The sequence below is a fragment of the Ambystoma mexicanum genome, chromosome 13 (genome assembly GCF_040938575.1).
Source record: "Ambystoma mexicanum isolate Mex_15411 chromosome 13, UKY_AmexF1_1, whole genome shotgun sequence".
Taxonomy (NCBI): Eukaryota; Metazoa; Chordata; class Amphibia; order Caudata; family Ambystomatidae; genus Ambystoma; species Ambystoma mexicanum.
In genome coordinates, this window is record NC_090938.1 from 422,658,199 (window position 1) to 422,683,976 (window position 25,778).

Genomic DNA, 25,778 nt, shown 5'->3' on the forward strand with positions numbered 1-25,778 from the left:
AGAACAGCGCTGTAATCTTAAATTCGAACCTGTATTCTCAAATTGTATCAGCTTGGAAGTGGTATTCTGAGCCAGAGAATTATAATGTAAAATATCCTTTGCGTCAGTTTAGGAACAGTATGATGCGTTTCCGGTTTAATGTAATAAACACACAAGAAATATGTAATATTCAAACCCCAGCTCTTGATGAACAGAAAGATTGTCGATGCTGCCTAATAGCTGGTGTAAAAGAGTTTCTGATGCATCTTTTATTAATTTGTCCAAATTTGAATAAGGAAAGGATTGAATATTTTTCGCAATTTGTTGGAGATGTTTCCAATGTCTATAGGGATCAAGTATGGTACTATATGTTACATGGTTCATCCATAGTAATGAAAATCAGAGTGAATGCTTTTTTAAAGAATATATGTAATGTGACATGGTGCGTTTAAGGTGAATTTTGAACTGTAGTTGTTTATTTGATTAAACTAATTCTTTTATTGAGAGATAATATTTGTAATTGAGTTGAAACTCAAAGTTTTGTAGTGACTGGTGAACATTGTATTCAATGTTTTAACAATTTTCTACACTTTGTAAAGGTTTAAAAAACCCAATATACAATAAAAATAAATATAAATTAACTAGTGAATTTCTTCATAGCCAGATGACTAAAAAAATACTCCAGATACAACTGGAGGGCAGCCAAATAAACTCTGTTTTTGACATCTTTATTGGCAGTACAAATATGTGCCAAGAATGGTTTTGGAGTATATGGAAAATACATCTTAACCACAAGCAAAATTTCACTGACAAAAAGTTTAAATGAGGCCCACATCCTCAAACAGTCCATTTTCTCACCATTGATGTATCTGCTGGCTTTTGAATAAACACATGACAAACTTTCCAGTTCACAAGGTTGGCTTGACCATATCTGCTGCAGCATTAGAGCATGAACTTTGTTCACAAAGTGTGTCTAATGATACATGAAGGACAACAATTAGAAGCATTCCTCAAGTAATTACAAAAGAAAAAAACATTTGATGGCTTTCAAACCTTGGGTCTGCTGAGCAGTTTCTTAACAGCCCCTTTCACTTCTTTATTTCTCAGGCTGTAGATCATGGGGTTTAACATTGGCAGCACCGCAGCATAAAACAGAGCCAGGAGCTTATCACTGTCAAGCCAGTGGCCTGATTTTGGCAGCACATAGGCAAATGTCCCTGTTCCATAAACCAAATTGACAGACAGCAGATGTGAGGCACAGGTGGAGAAGGCTTTGCGTCTCCCTACAGCCGAGGGGATCCTGAGGATAGCAGCAATGATGTATGTATACGTGGTAACAACCAGTACAAAAGGCATAAAGACAACAAGCACTCCAGCAGTGTAGATAGCAATCAGGTTTGCGTGAATGTCAGTGCAAACTAACTTCAGGAGTGGCAGAACATCAGAAAATAATTGGTTAATTCTGTTGGGTCCACAGTAGGGTAAAGTGAACATGACACAAGTCTGCCCAAGAGAAAATACTCCACCAATACACAGTGCCCCAGCTGAGAGCTGAGCACAGACTTTCATCATTATCACAGTGGTGTAATGCAAGGGGTCACAGGTGGCGACATAGCAATCAAATGCCATTCCAGCAAGAAGGAAGCATTCTGCTGTCCTGAGGGAAACAAAAATAAACATCTGGATACCACAGCTTTCAAAATAAATGCTTTTAGTGCTGGACCGAAGGGTCTCCAACATTTTGGGGATGGTGACTGAGATGTAGCAGATCTCCAACAGAGACAGGATCCTCAGAAAGAAATACATTGGGGTGTGAAGGACAGGGTCCATTGTTATCACCAGGCTGATTAGTATATTCCCCAACACTGTGCACAGGTAAATGGGTAAGAACAGTGCAAACAGCAGCAGTTGAAGCTCTGCATCACTGGAAAAACCAAGAAAGATGAACTCTTTCACAGAAGATTGGTTCATAATTTCTGCAAAAAATACAGAGATACATCATATGTATGAAATAGAACAAGGAAGTATAATTTGCTGATTGCACTCTCGGACTTTCATCATTTGCTCTAGTTTATCAGTTCTAGTTGTATCCTGATGGCAATAACTACTATATGTAAATACTGGTAACCAGGTGCATTGATGGTATTTGTAGTTGTTTTCATTTGAAGAAAAGGGATGTCAATTTTTATCAGAAATTACTTACAATTACACATTCAAAGATGGCGGAGGCATTCCTTCGAAGGGTGCCTGTACAATAGTAAAACATGAGAACATGTAGTCAGCCAGTTTATGAGCATGTAAATAATTGAGATATATAACAAGGAAAGAGAAACTGAAACAAAATGTACATAAGCAAACAAGTGACTTACAAAGGTACAATTAACCTAAGGGGCCAAGTGCTTCAAACTAAAGAGGAGTACTAATTAAATGTACAAAAGTTACTATGCATCACTGGAGGCAGTGGTGGGGTAAGGTAGGGAGGATGGGGGAGTGGGCAGCAGGGGATTTCTCTTTACCAAATAAGTGACATTTCAGCTGAGATCTACAGTTGGGCTGGCTTTGATAGGTAGTAGATTCCAGTGGAGCGGAGTGACTAGGGAGACTGAGCGGAAGCAGGAAGAAGAGGCACATAGAGGGTAATGGAAGGTGCGGTTGAGTGCAGAGGAGGATTGGAGGGAATGAGATGATGAGAAAACCTAGAAACCATACTGAGGATCAAGGCCATTGGTAGCTTTGTAGACTAGGAGAAGGAACTTAAAAAGAGAGCGGTTGTGCATGGAGAGCCAACTAGCATTTTGTTGGTAGGTAAAAGTGGGGGAGGATCTGTGTTGACTTTAGAAAGTGTAGGTAGCAGAGTTGAGCACTTTGTCTACAGGGAGGACGTTATAGAGCGGAAGACCAAGGAGTAGGCTTGAGCATTTGTCCAGTTTGCTGAGCACAAGAGTGGAGATTAGAGTTTTTTTACAGTGGTTTGTAAGAAAAGGACCTATATTCAGAATGTTGAGATGCAGAGGCAGTGTTAGTAATGAATTGTTGGATACATTGGGTGCTATCAGATAGAGCCCCCAAGATTACAAGCCTTGGGTGATGGAGCAGGATGGTCAGGCAGGAAGAAGATAAGAGGGGGCAGAGGAAGGTTGGCTTTAGAGGGTAGGAGAAAAATGAATTGCATTTTTGAAGAGTTCATCATGAGGCAGCGGAGAGCCATCTAGTTAAGAATCACAGTGTGACAGTTTGAGATCTGTTCCAGATGGCTGGAGTGAAGGAGGAAATGAGACACATATTTTAGTGTCATCAGCAAAAAGGTTAAATTGAAAGCCCAAAACTGAGATAAGTCTTCCCTGGGGAGAGGTGCAAAAGGTGACCAACAAAAGGGAGACGGGTGGTGTCAGAGATTTGCAAGTTCCAAGTGGTTTTAAATGATCAGCCTTCTAGGCTTAAGGCAATCCAGTCAAGAGCACATTTACAAGGTCCTGCAGAGTGAGGAGGCAAGAGGAGTGCTTGATCATGTCAAAAGTCCAAAAGAAGAGCGTATGGGGTGGTGAGCATTAGAGAGAAAGTTGGAGACATGCATGAGTACAGTCTCTTTGGAGTGTTTACTACGGAAATCAGCTTGAAGTGGATCCTCAGGCCATTGTTCTCAATGTAGTTAGTGATCCAGTCGATGACCATCCACTCAATGATGTTTGAATAATGGGGAATGAGAGAAACTGGGAAATGGTTTGCTGGGAAGTTTGGGTCACCAGAGGATTTCCTCAATAGGGGTAAGACAATTCAAGATTTGAAGGAGGTAGGGAAGAGTCCAGCAGATAGAGAGGATAAAGAGCTCAGAGAGATAGGACTAATGACTGTGACTACGGGCCTTATTCACAGAATCTTTTTATAATGATGGAGTCCTATTGAAAAACATTCTGTGAATCAGGTCTTATGTCTTTGACTATTTCGGCATCAAAAGGGTCGATAGTAGCGCAAGATGGGTTGGCACTGTGAAGGATGGATGCTAATTCAATAGCAGTAGTAGGGAAGAAGTAGTTGAGCATAGAAGAGACAGGTGGAAGAGGTGTGGGATAGAAGGATGGAGGGGAAGGAGAGATAGGAGGGATCCAAGACTGTCCCAAATGTTAGAGGAAATGTGCGCAAAGACACTACCAGAAAGGTAGGAGGTGATAGATAATGGCTTAACCAGGTTTTAAAATTTGATTTTACCTTAAAGAAGGTCCCAGGAGCAACTACTATTTAGAGATCTATGGAGCCCAGGTCAAACTATCAGCCCTTTACTTTTCAGAATTGTGGTGCTACACTAGTACCGACACTCTGTCAATCAGTGAAAACACATTTCTATGGAAGTTGCTTTCTTTACCTCCAGATGCGCCAAATATATCACTTAAATTTGGATTAGGGCTTATGGGTGTTGATTGGGCCATTAAAATGAAACCTGTATTGTTATCGCTAACCTTGTTGTCAATAGTTGGATGTTTATAAGTTTGGATGCTCTGAGAGGAAACAGTGTAAAAATGTTATCATTGTTTACCCACGTTAGAGGCACTCTAAGAAGGATTGAGATCAGCCATTTGTGGGATAACCCAGAGACAATAGGGAATTCCAATATAAATGTTGTAAATAAGTACATACTGGGACTGTGTCTTAGTGAACCTAATGAACATGGCATATATGAGATCACTTACAACCCAATACATGAGGACAAAAACATGTCTAGCCTTTGCAAATTATCAGCACATTTACACCTCCTTGTCCCCATCCTCAGCTTTGGACCGCCTCTCAAAGTCAGACCCTCAAAACAAACATTCACCATGACCTACAACCTTGTGTTATGCTGCAAATGTCAGATACTTATCCCTTATGTATGCCCAATGTTTTTTTCATGTTTCATTTGCATTTTATCTTTTTATTGTAAAGTTTTATGGAAATAGTTTCTGAAATAAATTAACCATAACTTGTGCCAGGGTTGTAGGTCATGGTGAATGTTTGTTTTGAGGGCCTGACTTTGAGAGGCGGTCCAAAGCTGAGGATGGGGACAAGGAGGTGTAAATGTGCGAGCAGGATAAGTTTGGTTAAAATGGACTCATAACTGTATAGTGAAAGTCATAGAAATATAAGAGGTTTGCATAGGAGAAAGAGACAACAGAGAGGTCTTCACATTATCAAAGTAAGGGGCAAGAGAGTCCTAACTGCATGTCCTCTTAGTCATTGAAGAGGGGAGATGAGGGACTGATGGGAGAGGGGGCGATATATTAAAGTGAACAATGGAGTAATTGGTGGGAGAGTTGTCAATGGAGCAGTCAGAGGAGGAGAGTGACAGTGGAAGGACTGGACAGAAATGTGCCCATTCATGCAAACACTGGCACTGGACAGGAGCAGTGCATTTGGCACACAGCTCATTCGGCCAACAATTCTGCAATTCGTCTACCATGCCCTATGATTTCAGTAATGTCTTGCTTTCCAAAAAGGTATAGCACCTCTGATGTCTGTGGCTTTTCATTTCAGAAGGCCTGCTATGGTCACAAATGAAGAGATAGTGGGAGGAAGCTGGGGAAGTGGCACGGATCAGCATAAAAGAAAGGCTGTCACGGAATCCAAAGTGTTCTGCATTGATTCCTGGTATTGAACCAATTACACAGTCATCTACAGGAGTATAGAGGGGATGAAGGGAATGACACATATCAGACTTCACAAATGCAAGTGTGACAGACAGGGCCAGTCTTTGCCCCAACAGCTCTCTCACTGATCAATATTATGGTGCCTGCCCCATTCAAGAAAAGACTGGGTCCACCCAAATCCTGCCTTGGTCAATCTTCTTGTTTGAGAATGGATGATCTATACCTCCCATAGCATAGCCAATTGACAATGATGTACGAAGATGCAAATTATAGGAGGCATTGTCCACAAGTTATCTCACACTTCATCAGCGTGGTGATGCTTGAACCAATGGACTCTGCCCCTAATTAAACAATTCACTTGTTCCAAATTGGCACCCAACACCTGAAAAATATGCACCAGTACCAAGTAAAGCAGCATGGAGAATGGAAATAGGGGATTGGTTCTGGGAAAGTGGGGGTGCGAGGAATCTGGAAATGGGGTCTACCACAGTGGAATGGTTAAAGTGGGATGCAAGAGTGCAAATAAGAGACTGGTGGAGGTTGTGTCTGAAGTATAATGAAGAGGGGCTAGGACTAGACTGTAAAAGGTGTTCACAGAGGCAGGTCAAGAATTAGGCTGAGGGTGAGAGTGCATCCAAGCTTTAAATGGAGCAATAATACATGGTCAATGTAAGGATTTTGTCACCACTGTTCACCAGGTGTAGTAGTGAGTAGGTGTCAATTACGGAAGCACGTAATGAAAAGGTAGGTGTCTAAGAAGGTCATTGATGAAGATGCATATTTCTATGATTGTATCAATCTGATTTTAGGTAATGATATATGAAAGAGAGGAACACACATGCTGTTTATGGTGCAATTTTTGGCAGGGCTTCTAGATTACCAGATGACTGTATGCCACCGCAGACACTCCATTCCAGCCCTGGGCTTCGTTTTAACTCTGCTGAGTTCACTTACTCTCCAAGGGAATCTGAATATGAGTCTCAGAAAATAATCGTTGGACAAATGAGAGCCTAAGCAGCCCTCAGCTGCACAGATCCAGAGACTCTGAACTGGATGCTTGCTGTATGCATGGTTGTAGCTCCCTGCCCAGGTTCACCCACATATCTATAGCTTTTAATGTGTTAGGGCTTGATCATTTGTATATCAATCCCACCACTGTGGACCTGAAAACTGAAAATGTGTGAAAAGATTCTGTTGCATTCTAAACATTTAGAAATTGATATTGATAATTGTTTGGTTCACTGGCATGATCCTTTTTTATCTTAACATCAAATTATCTTTTATCTAAGAGTTGTCTTAAAATAGTAGCCCAGGTATGCAGAGTGTGCTAATTGCAAAATGTAGATTCTTAATTTGCATGGAATGTTTTACAGGACGGCTGGTACAGAATGGCTCACTTACCTGCCCTTAATATTTTACCAATGTTGAGAATGTTTTCCATTTGATGATTTTATGCACCTATGGGATGGATTGCAATGTAATATGTCATTTGTATAGCACCTGGTGCCATTGGTGTGGCATCCGGACGCTGTAGGTCAATGCCCTCGGAGGACTGAAGTGCGAGGTATTTGAGCTTGGTCAGGAGAATTTTAAAATGTGTGTATGCATTTCATCCAGTACCAGGTAGGTAGGAATGACTAAGTACCTGAGCGCGACCCATGTTAAACCAAGGAAGCAGTGGCTTATACTCCACTTGTGAGTGAGACGAACAATCATTGGAGGGAAGAAATAGCTCTGCTTTATTGCAAGGCTAATGATCCTGTATGTGTGCAGTTAGCAACCTTTTTAGATTGTGCATGATCTATACAAGCTAATCGTGTGAATAATCATTAACTTCTAATGGATGTTAAGTCCTAACACATTTTTTTAACATATTTTATTAACATATTTATTCAGTTTATACCAGATTCTAGTGTTCATTTCTTTGTTAGTGTTGCTTTTATCGATTGTATCGTATTGTCTATTGGGATTCTAAATAAACAGTTAATGATGATAATAAATGTGAGACTAACAATGGTGCATGGAGCCCTGGTATCTTTAACTGAGGGTATAGAGAAGGTGGTAGCATAGGCTATACCAGCAAACAGTCTGCTGCTTTTTGATTTCAATATACTCCAGATAGGTTTGCAATTTGACTTTACCTCCAACCACATTAACATGAGAGAATTACACCACACCTCCCTGTAAAGAATTTCAAATAATCCTGTCTCCCACAATTTGAAGAAGTCTTAAAGAATGATTACCAAACTTCATGAATCTGACTTTTAACCAAAGTTCCCCTGAAATCAATAGAATACTGTACTGTTCTGGTAGTGTCGGGCACGAGAGAAGAAGAGGAAGTGATGAAGCTGGGTGTGGAACATCATTAAGTGTATGAAAGCAAAATGAAGCAGAAGGTCAAATCACGTCCCTGGTCCCTGCGTCTTCTTGAGTGAAAAGGGGGACGCTGGATGATTGGAGTAGGCTAAGAGTGGTCCCGTTAGACTGAGGCCCAGACACAACACTGGTAACAAGGTTGTTAATGGCCCATGCCATACACCATCACCTGTTAGGTGGCGGCCATGCTGCGCACATGCTGGGAGCCATGTTGCAGCTGCACGAATTTGGGCAGAGACATGCCAGTGGGTGTATGAGAAGTCCTCTGCCCAATCAGACAAGCGGCCAGCGGTTGCTCTGCAAGACAGCTGGAGAACAGCACTGAGAAATGTGAAGCTAGGCACTATGTGGGAGCTGGAGAACAGCATTGAGAACCATGAAGCCAGACACGAGGCCTCACGGAAAAGGTATGTGGGGGCCAACGAGACTGGAAGTCTACCTAGAGGATACAGAACATAAGGAGGTGAGAAACAAATGCAAAACGACCCAAAGACTGGGATATCAGCAATAGTCATAATGTCGAGGAACAACATACCACTACAGTAGCAGCCAAACAGGCTCACATCAAGTTTTCAGGACTCGTTAGCTCTACACATGACAGGCCCATTTGAATTGAGTGACCTAGAAACATGGGGCCTCGATGGTTAAGGGGCCTTGATGGTTAAGGGACTTTGAGGTGTATATAGGAGCCCTGGAACCCCTGAATGAGCGAAAGAAGAAATGTCTTCTACCCTAGCTATAGGGACAAACATAAGAGACGAAGTGCCAGAGGACAAGAAAGATAGATTTGGAGGACTAAAATAGGCCCTCAGAGCCTATTGTACTCCACACACCAACCTTATAAAATGAACCACTAATAATATCACTCATAAAAACAAACAAAAAGATAAACATAAACACATTAAATCTGAAAAATCAATTAAATGTTGTGCCCCATGGCACATCGCCCTTCTATATGACTCACTTACTGTTATTCCCACACAACTAATGGGAGCCCTCAAGCAGACTCAAATACCTTAAAAATCTTAATGTAGCTAAACTCATTGGAATAGAAGATCCTAGAATAATTCTACACCAGAGTACTTCTTCATCAAGTAGTCTCCACTCTCTCAAAACGTTTTCAAGGGTAAACTGCCTCACAATCCTTAGTACAATACAGTGGCCCAGAATTTGTCTGAGGGATTCCACGTCGTATGGAAGGTGACAACATCTATATTCTGCAGTGCGATGAGACTTGTTATCCTTATATCAAAAATGTCATGGGTTCAAATTAGATGAATCCTTAATCGCAGGAAGTTCTACAACCAATTCATATTGGGGAAGATTTTTAAATAGGACGGCAAGGAACTCCACTGTCTGTGTTCTAGGAGCAAGTCCGGTACAACCTGTTTCCTAATAGACTCCCACGTTGCAACCCAGTCAGCCTCCCACAATTTCAATGTAACTTTATTTGGACACTCAATTGTCCTTAAGACACTGTCAAATTTCCTGCACCAGAAACTAAAAAAATCATCCTTCCTGCAATCAAGGAGAGAACTTAAATCCACAATTAAGGTGGAAGGAGATAACATGTATTTTAAAAAGAAGGATAGCTTTCCATGTTAGTCTTGCTTTCAGTGAGATCAGGTCCTTTTCCAGTCTAATTGCTCCTCTTATATATTTCTTTCTTTAATTATTTATCCATCTATATAGTTCCTTAGACCCATGGCCAAATGGGCGCTGATACAAACAACAAGGCACACAATTAACAGAAACATATAACATATAAGAGAGAAGCAAAAGCAAAGCAGTTGCCATATATACCCAACAGATCTGGTCACAATACACAGGATAAAAAACATAAAAATACAGCCTACAGTTTTAACGCATTGCATGGGAACAACTAATACTGATTAAATACTTTATAGTCTAAACAACCCAAGAAACTATGAATTCACTACATAATCAACCACAATTTTAAAGTTAAATGAAACTTTTTACAGACTTGTACAAATACTCAAAAAATAGGGAGGTGACTTTTCCACAGCCCACAACTATGCAGTCTCTATTGGCCTGTCAGCACCATTCATTCACCCATACCTTACGGAGAGCCTTCAGGTCACATGTTCTTATGAATCCAACCCCTATGTTATGACATAGCCTGCCATGCCAAAACTTTATTTCTGAGCGTCTCTCGAAGCTCATTTCTCGCTGGTGTCTATACGTCTGTAATAATAATATTCCTTTTATCCATGCAAAGCCCTCTCAACTTCTTGGCAGAGATTGCAGGCATTTGATATTTTCCAATATGAAAGTCACTTGGGCTATTGTTTTATTTGTATCAAACTAGTGGGGCTTGGTGGATGCAGATGAGGCTAAGTAACTCCATCAGTACTATCTACTGTCACAGTCAATGACGAAAGAGAAGGCATCCTGCCTTTTAACTGATTCTGCGTCAAGCACAACATTATTATCTGCTTCTTCTGAAACAATTTGACACTGTCTATCTATAGTACCTTAAGGGGCCTTGATCCTGCCTCTTTCCATCAGCTCAAACCACAAATAAAACCTTCTAAGGTTATTTGACTGGGTGAGCTTAGCAATGATGCCTTCCATTATGAACAGCCAATTAGTAGCAATAGTCAACTCCCAGTCTGTCTTTTACTGTGATAGAAATTGTGGAGAAAAATTCCCAGGTAATATAGTACCCACTCTAAGGTCTACTAGAATTCCCACAGAGGACATCCCTGTGAGCCGATTTTGTTCCACCTGCCAATTAGTGTCGCCTACAGAGCATACCATATTACTGCATAGTAAACTAGAACACTTGATGATATTAAGATCAGTAGATGACACGGGACACAGCTCAAGAAGTGTCGATGGATATTCAATGATTTCAGAAACTGGTGCTGGATGTACATTACAGGCGTGGTGGGGCTAGCTCTAATTTCTAAATCCAAAGTAGATTTTTTGCAGATTGACTCTTCTGCAGCACCTCACCCAGATATCCTCAGTATCTCCCGCTCGCTCATCTTTCAGCCGCTGTTTCATCCTTGCAATCATTGCCAAAACCTCAGAGCGCTGATTCCCTCTTCATACTGAGGGATTAGAAGGGCCAACAGACTCTAAAAGAGAAGGTTTAGCTTCCCTAGGTCTTTGAGTTTCCTGATCTACTTGCTTACACTGAATCACAAATAGAGTAGACAGTTCAACCTCTATCTCTCTCTGATAACCCACTAGGCGTGCAGCTGACAACTTTAAATTCTGAGGCGTAATATTGGACAGTTACTATTAGGAACAACAGCAAATGAAAAATAACATAAACTCCTTTCTATTTTATCCACCCAAACTGAGAAAGCTGCCTCAAAAACATCCTGCTTCTCAGAGGCGTAAACAAGAAAGTCAGGGCTCAAAAACTGAGGGGCATAACGTGTATGCCATACCACCTGTCTGATACTTTACAAACCATCGTGAAAGCTGGACTCCTCCTCCGGATCCGTAAACATCCGTGATCTCCCCAAAGAACTCCAGTGGTGGCATGGGGAGATAATACCATAAAGCACGCAAGCCAGGAGAGGGAGAACAAGGAGGCAGAAACGAGCCTCCGAACAGCAACACCCTGGCCCGCACCTCCAGATGCAGCCGGCAGAAAACAGGAAACAGGCCAGCAAATGCAGAATCAGATTATAGAATTAAGATTTGTTCCTGTATTTTTTCTAAAGCCCAATCAGAACTTTTTGATGTGACCAGTTTGCAGGGCCCCAATTTCAAACGTTAGGCTGACCACTATACGATGCTGCATGCATCTGAAAGTTCAACCAATTATATTTTATTTGTAGGCATTCTTATCTTCAGCATTCCATTTTTTAAAAACATTTGGGAATCAGCAACATAATTTTTTCACCATGTTTGTCCATTCTAATTATCCACATATCCTAGGTCCTCTAGGCCTACACTTGAAATGAGAGTAACAAAATTACAGGATCCAGAAAGCAAAGCGTTTTTACTGTGGGTGAAAGATCAGGAGTCACTAAAGACTGCATGTAAGATAAATCTTATCAGTCTTCTATTGGAGTACAATGTATATTGTTTTGGAGTCCTATAGACTTCCTCAAACATTCAAGTGTAAACATCTAAATACTGGTACTGCCATTCCTAAATATGTAGTCAAAACACTGTAGTTCCACAAGACTCCAAAGCATGGTAACGTGTGCTCAAAATGCATGCCAAATTTGCCCAAACCCACATTCCTCCTAGTTCCGGGCTGCCTGCGTGATATGGCGTCCACCAACCAGAATTTGGATTGCACAGATTCCTATAGGGGCAACAGCTGAATGAAGAGCAACACCAACCGGCAAAGTTAACACATACAGCTTAAGTTTAATTTCTGGAGTTGACAATTGTGCATGGCGATTAAATAATGTATCAAATTCTTCTTGCAACTGATTTTGATTTTTAAAAAGAAAATTTCAAAAACAACCTTGTGATGATATTAAATCATTATAATGTATTAAATGAAAGTAGCTTGAATCATAAATGGATAGTCTTCAACATTTTGACTCAAACTTAAAATTCCAAATCTTTGAGATTGAGGGTTCCAATTCCATTAACCAAATAGTGATATCCTTTCATTATTGTTTTGTCTCAATAAATGCCTTTACCAAGGAACAACTTGTTTACACATAACATTAAAAACAGGTCAAACTTAATTATTCTCATTATTCGACAGTTAAGACCTATTTCACCGTGTATTCCCTATGTGAGTTCAAAATATTCCATATTTACATTCCACGTCTCCTAACTTCAAAGCACTTAAAAAAGCTAAGCAACTCAACTGATCTCATCAAGAGACTTTAAAAAACCAACCACTGCAATTACGGTCGATGTTGTCCTACCAGCTAAGCAATTGTTCCACAATTCATCTCCAGTTATAGTCAGCGGAACATAATCAAACTTTCTGAAGTGTGTTTCCCAACCAATGCTCGACAAATTAACAGCAATTATTTCAAGTGTTCAACAGAATCAGATAAAAGACAATACTAATTGATGACTCTATCAGGTACTGTCCATATCTCTCCTCTTGCCATTATTTCCCTAGTGTGATACAAATTCCATCAACACTTTAAAAAAGATCTCCTCACTCGATGGCTTGGGTAAATGGAGAGATATGGAGCAAGAGTACTTCACTTTTTATTGTCCAGAACTAAATGATCTAGAGACGTGAAGTATATCTGTGCATTCTGTCTAATGTAATCATCCAGTCATTTAAGTACAACAATAGTTTAACCCGTATGGGTTTTGTAATCAACGTATGTCTACCTCTGTCAGCTTAGTCTCAAATTGCTGCAATAGTTTATTCAGAATGGGGAAAATAAAGCTAAAATCATACTTTCTCTGCACCACATATTTATTTAATGACATATATTTCAGGTTAGTTTGCATGTAATGTGTGTGCCTTTCAAGACATGCTATTAAATAAAGCTCATGAAAGCCAAAACTTAATCTCAGACTGGGCCCAAATTGTGGTTTCACCAATTAACTAAGTCTGTGATTCTGTGCAACCCTTACATCTGTCTGTGTCTTTTCTTAGCCCCTCAAAGTGGTTCACTTAGCATCCCATGCTATTTAAAAAGCCTCAATCGTGGTTTACTACAATATCAAGCTGTTCAATGTATATATATATATATATATATAACATGGCCACGGTAGTGGCCATGTAGTTATGGTTAAGTTGCTGTTTCCATAGGAAGAGCACTTTTTGGGTGGCTTATAACTTCGCTCTCCTTGGACGGATCCTCACCAAACTTTGCAAAAAAAAGCAGTTGGGTCACTCTGAATTTTTTTGCAAAGTTTGGTGAGGATTCGTCCAGGGGGGGAAAGGTTATAGGGCGGGTTCCAAAACTTTTTTTCCCCCATAGACTGAATGGGAAAAAACTTTGCGCACGGCTACAGCCCGAACCGCTGGACGGATTTACACCAAATTTGCGGCAGGAGCGGCGGCCTGGTCCCAAAAGCGTGCTTTTGTAAATTTGGTGTAAATCTGTCCAGTAGTTATTTTAAAAATGACCAAAATGTAAGGCAAAAAAATTAGTGATATCTGGGTTCGCTTCGCGGACGGACTTCACCTGTTCGCTCCGCGGACAGCACCCCGATTGGCCCATGGGCTTGCGTCATGTCCGCGGACATGCGACGTGTTCGCTGATTGGACGGCGAGGGGCGTGGAGCGCGTCAGATTTTCTGTGGCGCCCGCCATCTTGTATTCGCAGTCGACCGCGTACAGCGCAGTGAAACGTGGATAAAAAATTGTATTTAGTGCCGTGTGTTGGTGTGTAAGAGTGTTTGGGGAAGGTTGGGGAGTATGAGATAGGTTCAATGCTTTGTTTTTTTATGTGCTAGACCTTTTTGTTGCGTTCGATTTGTCCGCGGAGAAAACGGCTGTTCTGACATTTTGTAAATAAACTAAATGGTGGGGTGTTTAACGGAGTATGTGTCATTTTTGTTCGCAAGGAAGGTAAAAATGAGCTATGAACACTTGCGGTATACTTAATTGTTCGTAAATAGACAAACTGGGGGTGTCCTCAGGACGCTGTCCGTATTGTAATCTGTCTAGTTGAATGTGTTCTAAGAACACTTGCAGTGTCCCGAAATGGTTGCAATTACACAAAATGGGGGTGTTCTGAGAACGTTGTTTGTATTGTCCGTTGTCAGGGTGAAAGTGTTTTAAGAGCACTCCTTTTGTTCGCTAATAGTACAATTTCCTAGGGGCGTCAACCGACTTTTTGTCCACTAAAGAAACGATAAATCCGGAAACAACTTTACTTGCAGGGAGATTAAGGTGAGAACTTAATGCAACAAAACCCTTGAAATACAGATAAACTTAACTTTGTGCCCTGTGTTGAGCAGACTATGACCACAATGATGACATCACAAATCACATTACTGATGACATCACTAATTAGCCCCACCTCTACCCCGATGGCATTTGTATGTATTTTGACCTGCAAATAACTTTTTACTGCATTTCATTTTCCCATAACTTCGGCTACAGCCGTGAATATCTCTCGCATCGAGAGAAAAACAAGATGGTGGTTGTTAGATTTCTGAAAACCATGATCGTGCAATGCACCATGAGAGATATAAATATAACTTTTGGGGAAAGGGCACACCCTTCTCGGTCAAATTTTAAAATAACTACGGCACGGAATAACCCCAAACCATGCATGGATCATGAGTCAACTTTGTGACCAAGTTGTTTCGGACCTGGTCAAAATCCGTCCAGCGGTGTAGGCTCTGCGCTTTGGCAATAATGGACCTTTTTTGTCTATGGAAAAATGAATGGGATGTAGGCTGAATTTTTGGGCCCCGCAGACTTTTAATCACTTTTGAAATTTCGGCCAAATCCATTCCAAGGGCCAGAACGGGGGTTAATGGGCAGGCGGCCCAAGTTTACCACTTTGGAAACATTGGGTGCTAAAAAAAAGGATTTTCATTAATTGAACGGGACACCTCGCGCATTGTGCTCAATTAATTGAAAACCCTTTACCAGGATCGCTGCCATGGAAAGGAACAGCAGGGTTCTGTACGGAACCCCTTTTTCCTTACCATGGCATCCTGCCGGACGAAAGGGGAAGGAGTGGATGCGGCAGCGACACTCACCACTGCCAAAATAAGCTAAGTGGGGAGAGGGAAACAACAACAAAACGGGGCCGGAGGGTGTGGGGGAAGATGGCGGCTGGGGAGCCGGGCGTCAGGCGGCATTAAACATGGGCTTGCACCAGTGGTTGAAGCCTGCATTCCTAGCCACCTGATTGGCTGAAGAAGTATTAGGGAACCAACAATCTGGTTTCAGTAAAGGGCTGAATTTGGTCTACTTTAGCTGATAGAGATGCTGCTTTGTCTATTTCATTTGTTGATTACAAAACAGCATTAGACACAATAGATAGGGAGATACTGTTCAGCAAATCAGAAAAATGGAAGTTGATTCCAAATAGAACCCAACTTCACTCTCAAACAAGGCTGCCTACTTGCATCCGTTTTATACAGTCTTTGTGTGGCTGATGTTGGTGCAGTCTTGGAGGACTGTCGCAACTTTCCACCCCATATAGGCCAGCAAGCGAATGCATGGCTGGCCTATGCAGATGATACTCTATTATTATACAAAACTGAGGTTGGTTTACAGCGGAGCCTCCAGGCTTTGAGTAAAAACTCTAAAGAAAATGGTCTGATTATTAATTATCCGACAACAAGAATTTTGTAAATGTGTGCAAACAAGAGGAAGCGTCTTAAATATGTGTGGATATTGGAAAATGAAATAATCCAGGTGGTTAATTCTTACACTTACTTAGGGGTGTTAGTTCGAGATTCACTAAGACCTAAAGATCTTTAGCAATGTGTCCTTGTAAAAACTGAAAAAAAGATTAGTGCTATATGAAATGTTATCAGAATAAAGGGAGGTTTTTCAATTGAAGACTTTTTAAAATTATATGATACAAGTCTTGATCTGAGTATATTGTACGGATTAGAAATGTTCACCACTCATGTAACCAAGTAGTTAAGAAGACTGCAAAGTGAAATATGGCGCAGATCACTTGGTTTGGAGAATTCTTTAACTATTGAGGCGATATGATGTGAATTAGGGTTAACATCTCGGGTCACTTTAAATATACTTTAAACAAGCATCTTTTTTTATGAAAATCATATTACAAACAGACACACATACTATGCTGGTGAAATTCTCAGTATTCTCAACGTATTGCCCGAGCCCCAAAACCCTCAAAGAATGGAAAAAAGACAATTTGTCCTTTTTTTGGATTAATAGCCTTTTATTACACTAAGGAGGTCAATGTGTGCCTGGTGGAGAAGAATATAAAGAAATTACCTAAGATCTAGGATAGAAATAATAATGTAACTATTCTCTCAAAAATAAAAAAAGTCACTTCTATGTGATGCAGAGTTTCCGACTGAGACGCTGTGCACCTACTCAGAGAATTTAGATAATGATAAGGTGAGAAGTTGTATTATTCAGCTAAGATTAGAACTTCTCCCTATTCTTATAAAACTCAGTGCATTGACGGCTATTCCGTATCAAGGAAGACTCTGCCGAATTTGCAAGCAGGAGGTAGAGACGCAGAGACATATATTGACTGACAGCCCAGGGTTATACGATCTTTATGTCAAAGCCTATTTTAACTTACGACATCATTTGGAAATTTTAATTGAGATCAAATATGGGGTCTTTTATACTCGCCAAACAGTACAATATTGCATTTTACTATGTACCATAATTGGTTAAAGAAGATCAAAAAAGAATTGAGCGATATGACATTGTTATGTTTAAATGCGGTATAATTTTATTAGGCCTCTTTTAGCATGCTTGTTTTAACATGGAGGAAAGTTTATGAGTTTTAGTGTTACTTATTTTTGAGTAATTGTAAGTGTTCAATATGAATTGTATTTGAATTGTGTTATGTCTTTGATCATTATGTAATTTAAATGTTAGTGTTAAAAGGTTTATTTAACCATACAACACTTCAATTAATAAAACACAAATATATATATATATATTAATAATGTGTATTATTTTAAAGATAAAAGAATACAAAGGAAGCAATGAAAATGAATTGTAACATCATTAACATATAAGTACTGTGTATTCAATGTTCATCAAAGCAAGCATATTTACAAGAAGGAAACCAGACTAGAAAGGAAAAGAACAAAAAGGTAAAGAAGAAAGGCGAAAGAGGAAAACAAAAGGAAAAAAACACACAATTAAGTATTTAGATCATTAAATGCACCCCAAATATCATCATCTCCGTGATGTCGCTCCTTTGAATGAAAATACTCTCTCTCTCTCTCTCCTAGAGAGGAGCGGCAAACTCAGCAGCCAATCTCACAAGGGCTAGTGTCATTCTTCCAGAATTTCAGGATATGCTTCTTAGCAACTAAGAGAGCTCTGTAAGTCCCAAATAGTTTACTAACAGACAGGCCAATATTGGAAGGAAATACACTCAGTGCACCAATCAATGGGACCCGAGGGAGAGATAGACCCAAAACTAAATCCATACATTGGAAAATCCTATTCCAAATAAATTGAATCTTCCTGCATAACCAAAGCATATGCAAGGTGGTACCCACATCATGTTATACAAGTCCAGTAAGCATTCTTAGAACACATCTTGCAAGACCACATTTTCCAATGAGACCAATATATATAGTGAATAATTTGCTGCTGGTTATTGCGCAGTTCTAAATCAAACTAGAACCTAACTGGACCTGCACATATACAGTTGCACTCAATAAGTCAGTTATATTCCCTCAACCGCATTGTGAAGCCAAGGTAAACTTAGGGCGCAAAATAAACTTATACATGGTGGAAATGGAGAGAGACATGCTCTTAGAAGTGCAAACCTGTGGGTTGGGCATACATGGTAGCATTCCGAGGAGAGAATATTTCAACCAAGAGGTACCTTAACCCACAATAACGATTCAATTCTCCTAACCGATGCTTGCACTTAAAACGCAAACATTAAAAGTCAAACAATTCTGACCATCATGGACCTGTCCAATTCTCCAAATGTCAGCTTTCTTCCACAAAACCCACGAAAGAGTGCAGTTGTCCAGTATCACTGCCAGGTTCTTTCACAGACTAGAGTCTGCACAGAGCGAATATTTTTCATCCTGAATCTCATTGCATCTCTTACATTCCTGATTTATTATTGGTTGAGTCGAACTAACCCGCAACCTTTTATCTGCAAATAACAAGGTGTATATCAGCGCTGGCGAAATGGCCTCTCTCTCAATCCAAAACCAGCCTGCACTGTCAAATTGATTACACATGAGCCATTGACACAATGTACGCAACATAAATGTAGTGTGATAAAGTCTAATGTTAAAATATCCAAAACCAGCCAATGCACAGGTCTCTGAAGAACACTCTTCAGGATACAAGCCTTTCTGCCCTTTCACATAAGACATTATTCAAGGGCTTAGTTATACCCAAAAGTAGCGTATTCGAGAGTGACAGGGGAAGCATGCTAAATACATATAATAGCATGGGAAGCACACTAAGCCTACCCCAAAGAGTCAATTGCAACGTCTCCTCAAGTATTAGTCAGATGTTTTCCTCAAGGAGTGGGTCGAAATTCCTAGTAACATGAATACCTAAATACCTAAAACATGCATTCCCTCACACATTACGCTTCACATTGAACATATCCCTATGACACGAAAGGCAAGTCAGGAAATTCGTGGCCTTAGAGACATTTGCCTTGTAAACTGAGACATTCCCAAACACCAACAGCAGTTCACAATAGGAACTCTCTGGATCCGAGATGAAGACCAAAAGTAATCCGCATAGAAGAGGAACTTTGAAGTGTTGTTACCAAATGGAATACCTTTTATGCCAGGGTGAATCCAGAGCACAAGCACAAGAGGTTTGAAGAACAAGTCAAGTAACAAGGGCGTCAAAGAGTAGCCCTGACATGTCCCTTTCCTGATGGTAAAAAACTCTGACATACAGCCGTTAATTGTCACAGCAGCTCTCGCTCCACTATATAAAGCCCTAAAAAGAAACATGGGCCACAATTCACAATTCAGAGACTCCCCTGGAATTACTTGCAAAACTGCTCGAAAAACTCTTTCACATACATCTTATTTAAAACATAATCCATCTGATCTACCTGCAGATGAGTCTCGTGCAAAACAACTATATCTGTTTTTTTCTTACTCAGGAATGCAAGCGCTTGTCTCCTCTTGATGGGGTGTTAACACCTTTAATATTACAACTCAAAATATTTTAAATGGTAGCCATCACACCCACCGCACCCACGGATTGGAATAGCTAAGTCCCATCCAATTTACATCATCACACCACATGGACAAACAATCAATTAGAATGTATACCCAATAGCATCTCATCGACTCGCTAAGAGACCCCCAGACAACAGCACACAAGTAGCATGTTCAAAAAATTAAAAAGGAAAGGAGAAGCAATACAAAAGAAAACAAACATAAGAGTATTCATCTTTATATGCTACCCAATTTAAACAACGAAAACAAGCCAACACGCCACACAAAGTGAATTCCCTAACAAGGTTAGCAAATGGGAAACAACACCCACCCCAAAATAACAATGGCAAAACAATTCAAATTAGCGAAAAGGAAACAAAGTAATAAGACCTACAACAATGCAAATAACTAAGTTAGCAACAACAAAAAAGGCAAGCACAGCCTCTATTGTGACAAGACATCATGAGTACATTGGCTAAAAGTAAAGCAACAGTTCAAATGAAGGGCCATGTCATGACAAACTTTCAAAAAGTTATTCTTAATACACAGCTTCACAACTCCCAGTGCTTACAGAAATGTGTTCATCATTGTCATTTAGGGGCCGATTCATGGAACAAACGTGCGCCGAAAATCCCAGTGCAAGCAGGTGCAAGGTGGCGCAAGTGTGAGAAAGCAAGCGCACACGCACACGTGCGATTCAAGGAAGGCACTGCGCTTGTTTCCCACTTGTTGTGCGCCAAATCCGTGCATGGCGCACGCGGGCACACACGTCATCAAACTGCGTGCGCTACGCACACAGCAAAAGCGCACATAGCGCAGCTCACACAACAAAAGTGGGCGGAACAGTGGGCATAACACGCTGAATGGGGAATAACGCGTGAAAAAGAAGGTGTAACTGGGTAAGTACTGCAGGGAACTACAGGGAACGCCCACACGCACGCGAATCACACGTATTCATGGATTCGAATACGGGAAACCCGTGCACGGAAAGAGACGTGCACAGGCGTCAACGCGTCTGCCACACGAAGGCAGGCGGAAGCGTCCCCGGGCACAGTATAAAAGTGCACGCAAACAACAAACACTTATATACAGCTACGATGAATGCCCCATTTGTCGTAGCACTGATCGTGGGGCACCGCAGGAGGAGGAGAATAGTGAGGGCACGCATTTTTTCACCACAGACAAGCCTTTTTGGGATGCCTGACGACCAGGTCTATGGCAGGTATAGGTTTCCATGCCGTATCACCATAGACCTGATCAGGGATTGGGAAGATGACCTTACATCCCCCACCCTCTGCTCCCAAGCATTGAGCCCCTTGGAGAAGGGGCTCAATGTCCTGCATTTTTTGGCCACTGGGTCTTTTCAGCGGACTACTGCCATAGTGGGGGGGGTCTCACAGGCAACGCAATCAGGCTGCCTACACCAGGTCTTGGCAATCATGACAGCGCGCCCCTCAGTCCGCAGGCACATATACATGCCCAGAACACCCGCAGAAAGGCAGGCCGTTGCCCAGGATTTTTACAGGGTGGCACACTTCCCCAAATTGCTCGGTGCCATAGATTGCACCCATGTGGCCCTACGTCCACGTAGGGCCACTGAGCACATCTACCGAAACCGCAAGCACTGGCATTCCATCAACGTACAGGTGGTATGCGATGCAAAGGGACTCATCACCTCTGTCTATGCAAACTACCCTGGGTCCACCCATGACAGTTTCATATACAGAATGTCCGCCCTAGGCCGGGCCCTGGAAGCTGGGCAGCATGGCGACACATGGCTCCTAGGTGAGGACAAATGCCCATGCACATGCATGCATGTCACACACACACACAAATACACAAACCCCAATAATCACAACCATTGTCACCTCTCCAGGGGACAGTGCCTACCTTCTGAGCAACCACATGATGACGCCAATCCGGAACCCCACCACACCACCCCAGGTAAGATACAACGCGGCCCATATTGCAACCAGGGCCATAGTGGAGTGCACATTCGGAGTGCTCAAGTCACGCTCCCGCTCCCTTGACCAATCTGGCGGGCAGCTACTCTATGCACCCCCAGTAGTGTGCAGGATCATAGTGGCAGCATGTGTCCTGCGCAATGTTGCAACATGACAGGGTGTACCGGTGGACATGGTGGTGCCCCCACATCCCCAACCACGGGCACAGGCATGCCCTTGGGAGGGGATAGGGCACGTGGCGAAGCAGCCCGGACCCAGCTCGTGGCCACATTTTTCACCTAAACTCCCAACCCTGTGGAGTGCGCACAGGCCTGGCACATACTAGGTGACAATCGATGATGACAAAGAGACAGTCAACTGTCACAACCTTACCACCATGAGATTGTTGCCATGGAATTGGCACATTGTGTGCATCCCTAGCTACTTAAACACAAGCAATCTTGTGTGACCAAAAGGCACACACGCAAGCTGTGAATCACACAGACCTGCAAAACAGGCCATGACTATCACTGGTATGTCACTCAAACCCTCCCAAACCACAACATGACATGGCAAGCAATAGCCACACACCAACACAGTGCCAATAAGGTACACATTGCCATGTGAAAAATGTAAATTGGCATCAGACAATGATGCCTGACATGGAATCAGATGAAATGACTGACCAACAACCTCCCACCCAAAATAAGTCATACCCAAATACAATCCAAAAGTTGTAGTTGTAACATAACAATGAATGCCTGTCTACATGCACAATGTGCATTGCAAAATCAACACTGCAGCTTCTGTGTGCCGTGTCCACCTCCTGCAACACACTGCTCAGCACACAGCACAGTGAACAGCCATTGTGTGTGATGCACACCCTGATCATCACATCTAAGCGACAAACTACATCAAAAAGCAAATTAGGCATGTACAGGATCCACAATTGGTCAACGAACATGCGCTGCAGGGACACAGTGGGCACCAGAAGGCAAACAGAGTGTACACATGGACATGGAATTGTGGCTGTATATGTAGTGGATTATAGTGTGAGTCTGTGGGTCAGTAGGGATATGCACTCAACATATGCATGTGCAATCAAGTGACCATCAGTGTCCTCTACACATCACATGTGAACATTCACCGTGAACAGGCATTGACCAGCAGAATACATCATGTACATAGGATACCACAATTACAATGTCAGGGTGCCCATCACACTACAGGGCAAGGCAACTATCAACAACAAAACACCCCCCTCCCTCACAAATCACCACGACCCACTGAACAACTGCACCTGGGTTATTCAGCCTTCATCCTTTAATTTCACCTGGCCACAGGATCACCCTTCTCCTTTGTCACCATCTCCCACCTTGTGTGTAAAAAGTTGCCAGCACCCTCAGAGTCCACCTTGATTTGCAAAAACACCAAATCCAAGAGAACTCAAAGCAGGCCAACACAGAAGCCAGGAAAATAGCCTGCATGCAGTAAAACAAACCAGAACAGCCTCCAGTAGATGACTTGAAGTAGCAGTACCTCACAAAGGCCAAGTACTACCACAATGATGTTAACAACCAAGGTAGCACAGTAAAACAATGTCACAACAGGATGTGTACCATGTGAGGTACATAACATAGAATGATGCACCACGAACGGATGTGTACTGTCACAGCTCCCGTGTACAGGCGCAGGAGTGGCACGAACCAACCACCACTACCGTGGTCTGGGTGCCTGCAAGGTCAAACTCACACAGGCCTCTGAGACCCTGGTGGAGAAGGAGGGTCAAGGGATATGCAGTCGGGACGGCATTGGCATTCTGGATAACCGGAATGAGGGATAGGAGAGGGGAGTAGGATTGACACGGGAAAGTAGGGAATGCACAAAAATGTAGTACTCACATTAACACATACACAATTAGACCAAACTTGTTCATCATGCACATAGCAAGAAACTTCTCAAATGGAAGTCAAAAAGAAACGTATCTCTGGTGTGAGTGCTGACCTCCTGCCTGCGCACTCTCAGGTCCGGTAACAGGAGCAGTTCAATGCTGCAAAGAGAGCCACAGTTAATAATCTGTGTGTGCCCAAAACACACACACACACCACCAAATATGCCCCAAAGTAACAAACTACTCTACAAACAGACAATCCTGTGTGGATGCTTCATACCCATACGTAACATTACCCCTGTGATGGTTCATGCACAGTCAATGCAGTAAGTCAGGCGCCGCTGGGTGCGTGGCAAATGGAACACCAGTGTGTCACGATTCACACAACATGCAATGTTCCCTGGGTAAGCAGACAGACGCATATAGCAAGGTATGACTTCAGAACAAGTCGTGCACCACCATGACCAAAATAAAGTAGGCAGTACATGTTTCTAATTCTACTTGGAAATGAAATGCACTGCACCCAAGTCTGTCCCTTGCTGTCTGTCCCTGTGAGCTGCTTCTTTCCATGTCTCGGAACGCTACATGGCTAATACAAGTGCCTCAATGGCCCATGGTGGACCGGAGGGTATGTGCCACTGCCCCTGCAGGTGCCCCAGACAACTTACCCATCAACTAGCCATCAGTCCACTAACACATCTGAGCTGTATTGTGCGCTTCAACACCAATATTTGTCCAAGATCACCGTCAGTGCTGCTACTAAGCATGCATGTGCAACTGGCCTGGTGCAAGGTTTGCTGTGTTGTGACCCCCTTGTGCTGCTCACCTTGCCTGGAGTCCCTTGAAACATGTCAGCAGTTTTCTGATGTATGAGCGCAATCCCTGTGCCTCTGCTTGCGCACACATGCGCATGTCGGCACCAGCAAACGTGTCCAGATTCCAGACGTCCAATGGCCCATGTTTGCTGGCAAAGGTGGTCTGGAGGCTCATCGCCCTGCAGAAAGGCCATGAAACACATGATTAATGCTTTAAATTCATCTGTGTGTGTCTCTTCAGGCATTTCATGACTGAACCATGTCAGAGACATACATCAGAAATCACACCATCCGTCCGTCTTTCACAGCCAAAGTGTGGAACACACTATCTACGGCATGAATTGCAACAAGCACATGGACAGTAAAGATAAGAAACATACTACACAATGCATAGCAATGAATGTACACATGAATCATAAAACACCCCATCTAGCAAAAGAAGAACAGTGGTCAATTACACCCCAATCATCCCCACTAGGGGTGTTAACACAAGTTCCACAGCAGCAGACATGCCACATATATGACAGTCAAACGCCCTTGTGTAATAGGCTGTTACACTGAACCATTTTGCGAGCCCATGGATAAGGGAAGCAGGAGTGGCATATGTGAGTCAAGGACCCCAAGCAGCAAACACATAAACAAAACAAGCTTTCAAAAGCCACAAAGCATCACACCGTCACATGAAAGCACAATAGACAAGCAATTTTAAACTATATTAACTAATTAAACTAACAATGAAAAACCTACATTACCTATTTAAACTAACTATCAAACAGAAACTTAACTAACTAAACTAAAAGAAAAATCAAAAATGGCCACATACGACCCGGGGGGGCGGGTGGCAGGAGCCACCCAGGAGAGGTGAGGTACAGGGTGCTGCTAAACACCCACATGCGATGATGCTGAGGAAAAAAAAACCTCCATGGGCTCAACGCCTGCACAGCCCGACCTATGTGGGAGATAGATTGTCGTCCGAGTCTGGCTCTTCCTGGAAAGGAGGACGTGGCACAGGAGCATGCCCATGCCTAGCCGCAGCTTGCCCCTCGTCGGCAGCAAGTCTGCCGGACGGGTGAGCCTAGTTCTGTGTGGCGATGACATGTAGGTCTGCATGCAGAACCTCCCGTGATACACGTGCTTCCTCTTGCAAGGTAGCACGTGTAACACGGAGTTCCTCCTGCAAGGCCTGGCTGGACAACCGCTGCACCTCCCGGCAAGCATTTAGCTCAGCCGGGATGATAGGCTCAAGCTGTGCAAACCTCTCCTCTGCCTGCTCCCTCTGGGACATCAGAAGGACACCCAGAGTGGATCTGAGGGAAGCATACTCCTCCCTCAGGGCCTCCATGTGTGCCACTGCGTGAGCAGCAATTGCTTGACACAGAGACGACATTTC

General features: G+C 42.4%; 1 protein-coding gene across 1 annotated transcript in view; it reads right to left on the reverse strand.

The window, feature by feature from the left end:
• Positions 1-1,026: 1,026 nt before the first annotated feature.
• The window catches only part of LOC138520410 (olfactory receptor 10C1-like), a 57,499-nt gene continuing 32,747 nt past the window's right edge, over positions 1,027-25,778 (reverse strand). The window contains exon 3 of the mRNA XM_069632811.1: positions 1,027-1,955. Coding sequence (XP_069488912.1) covers positions 1,027-1,955 — 929 coding nt within the window. The remainder of the gene's footprint in view (positions 1,956-25,778) is intronic.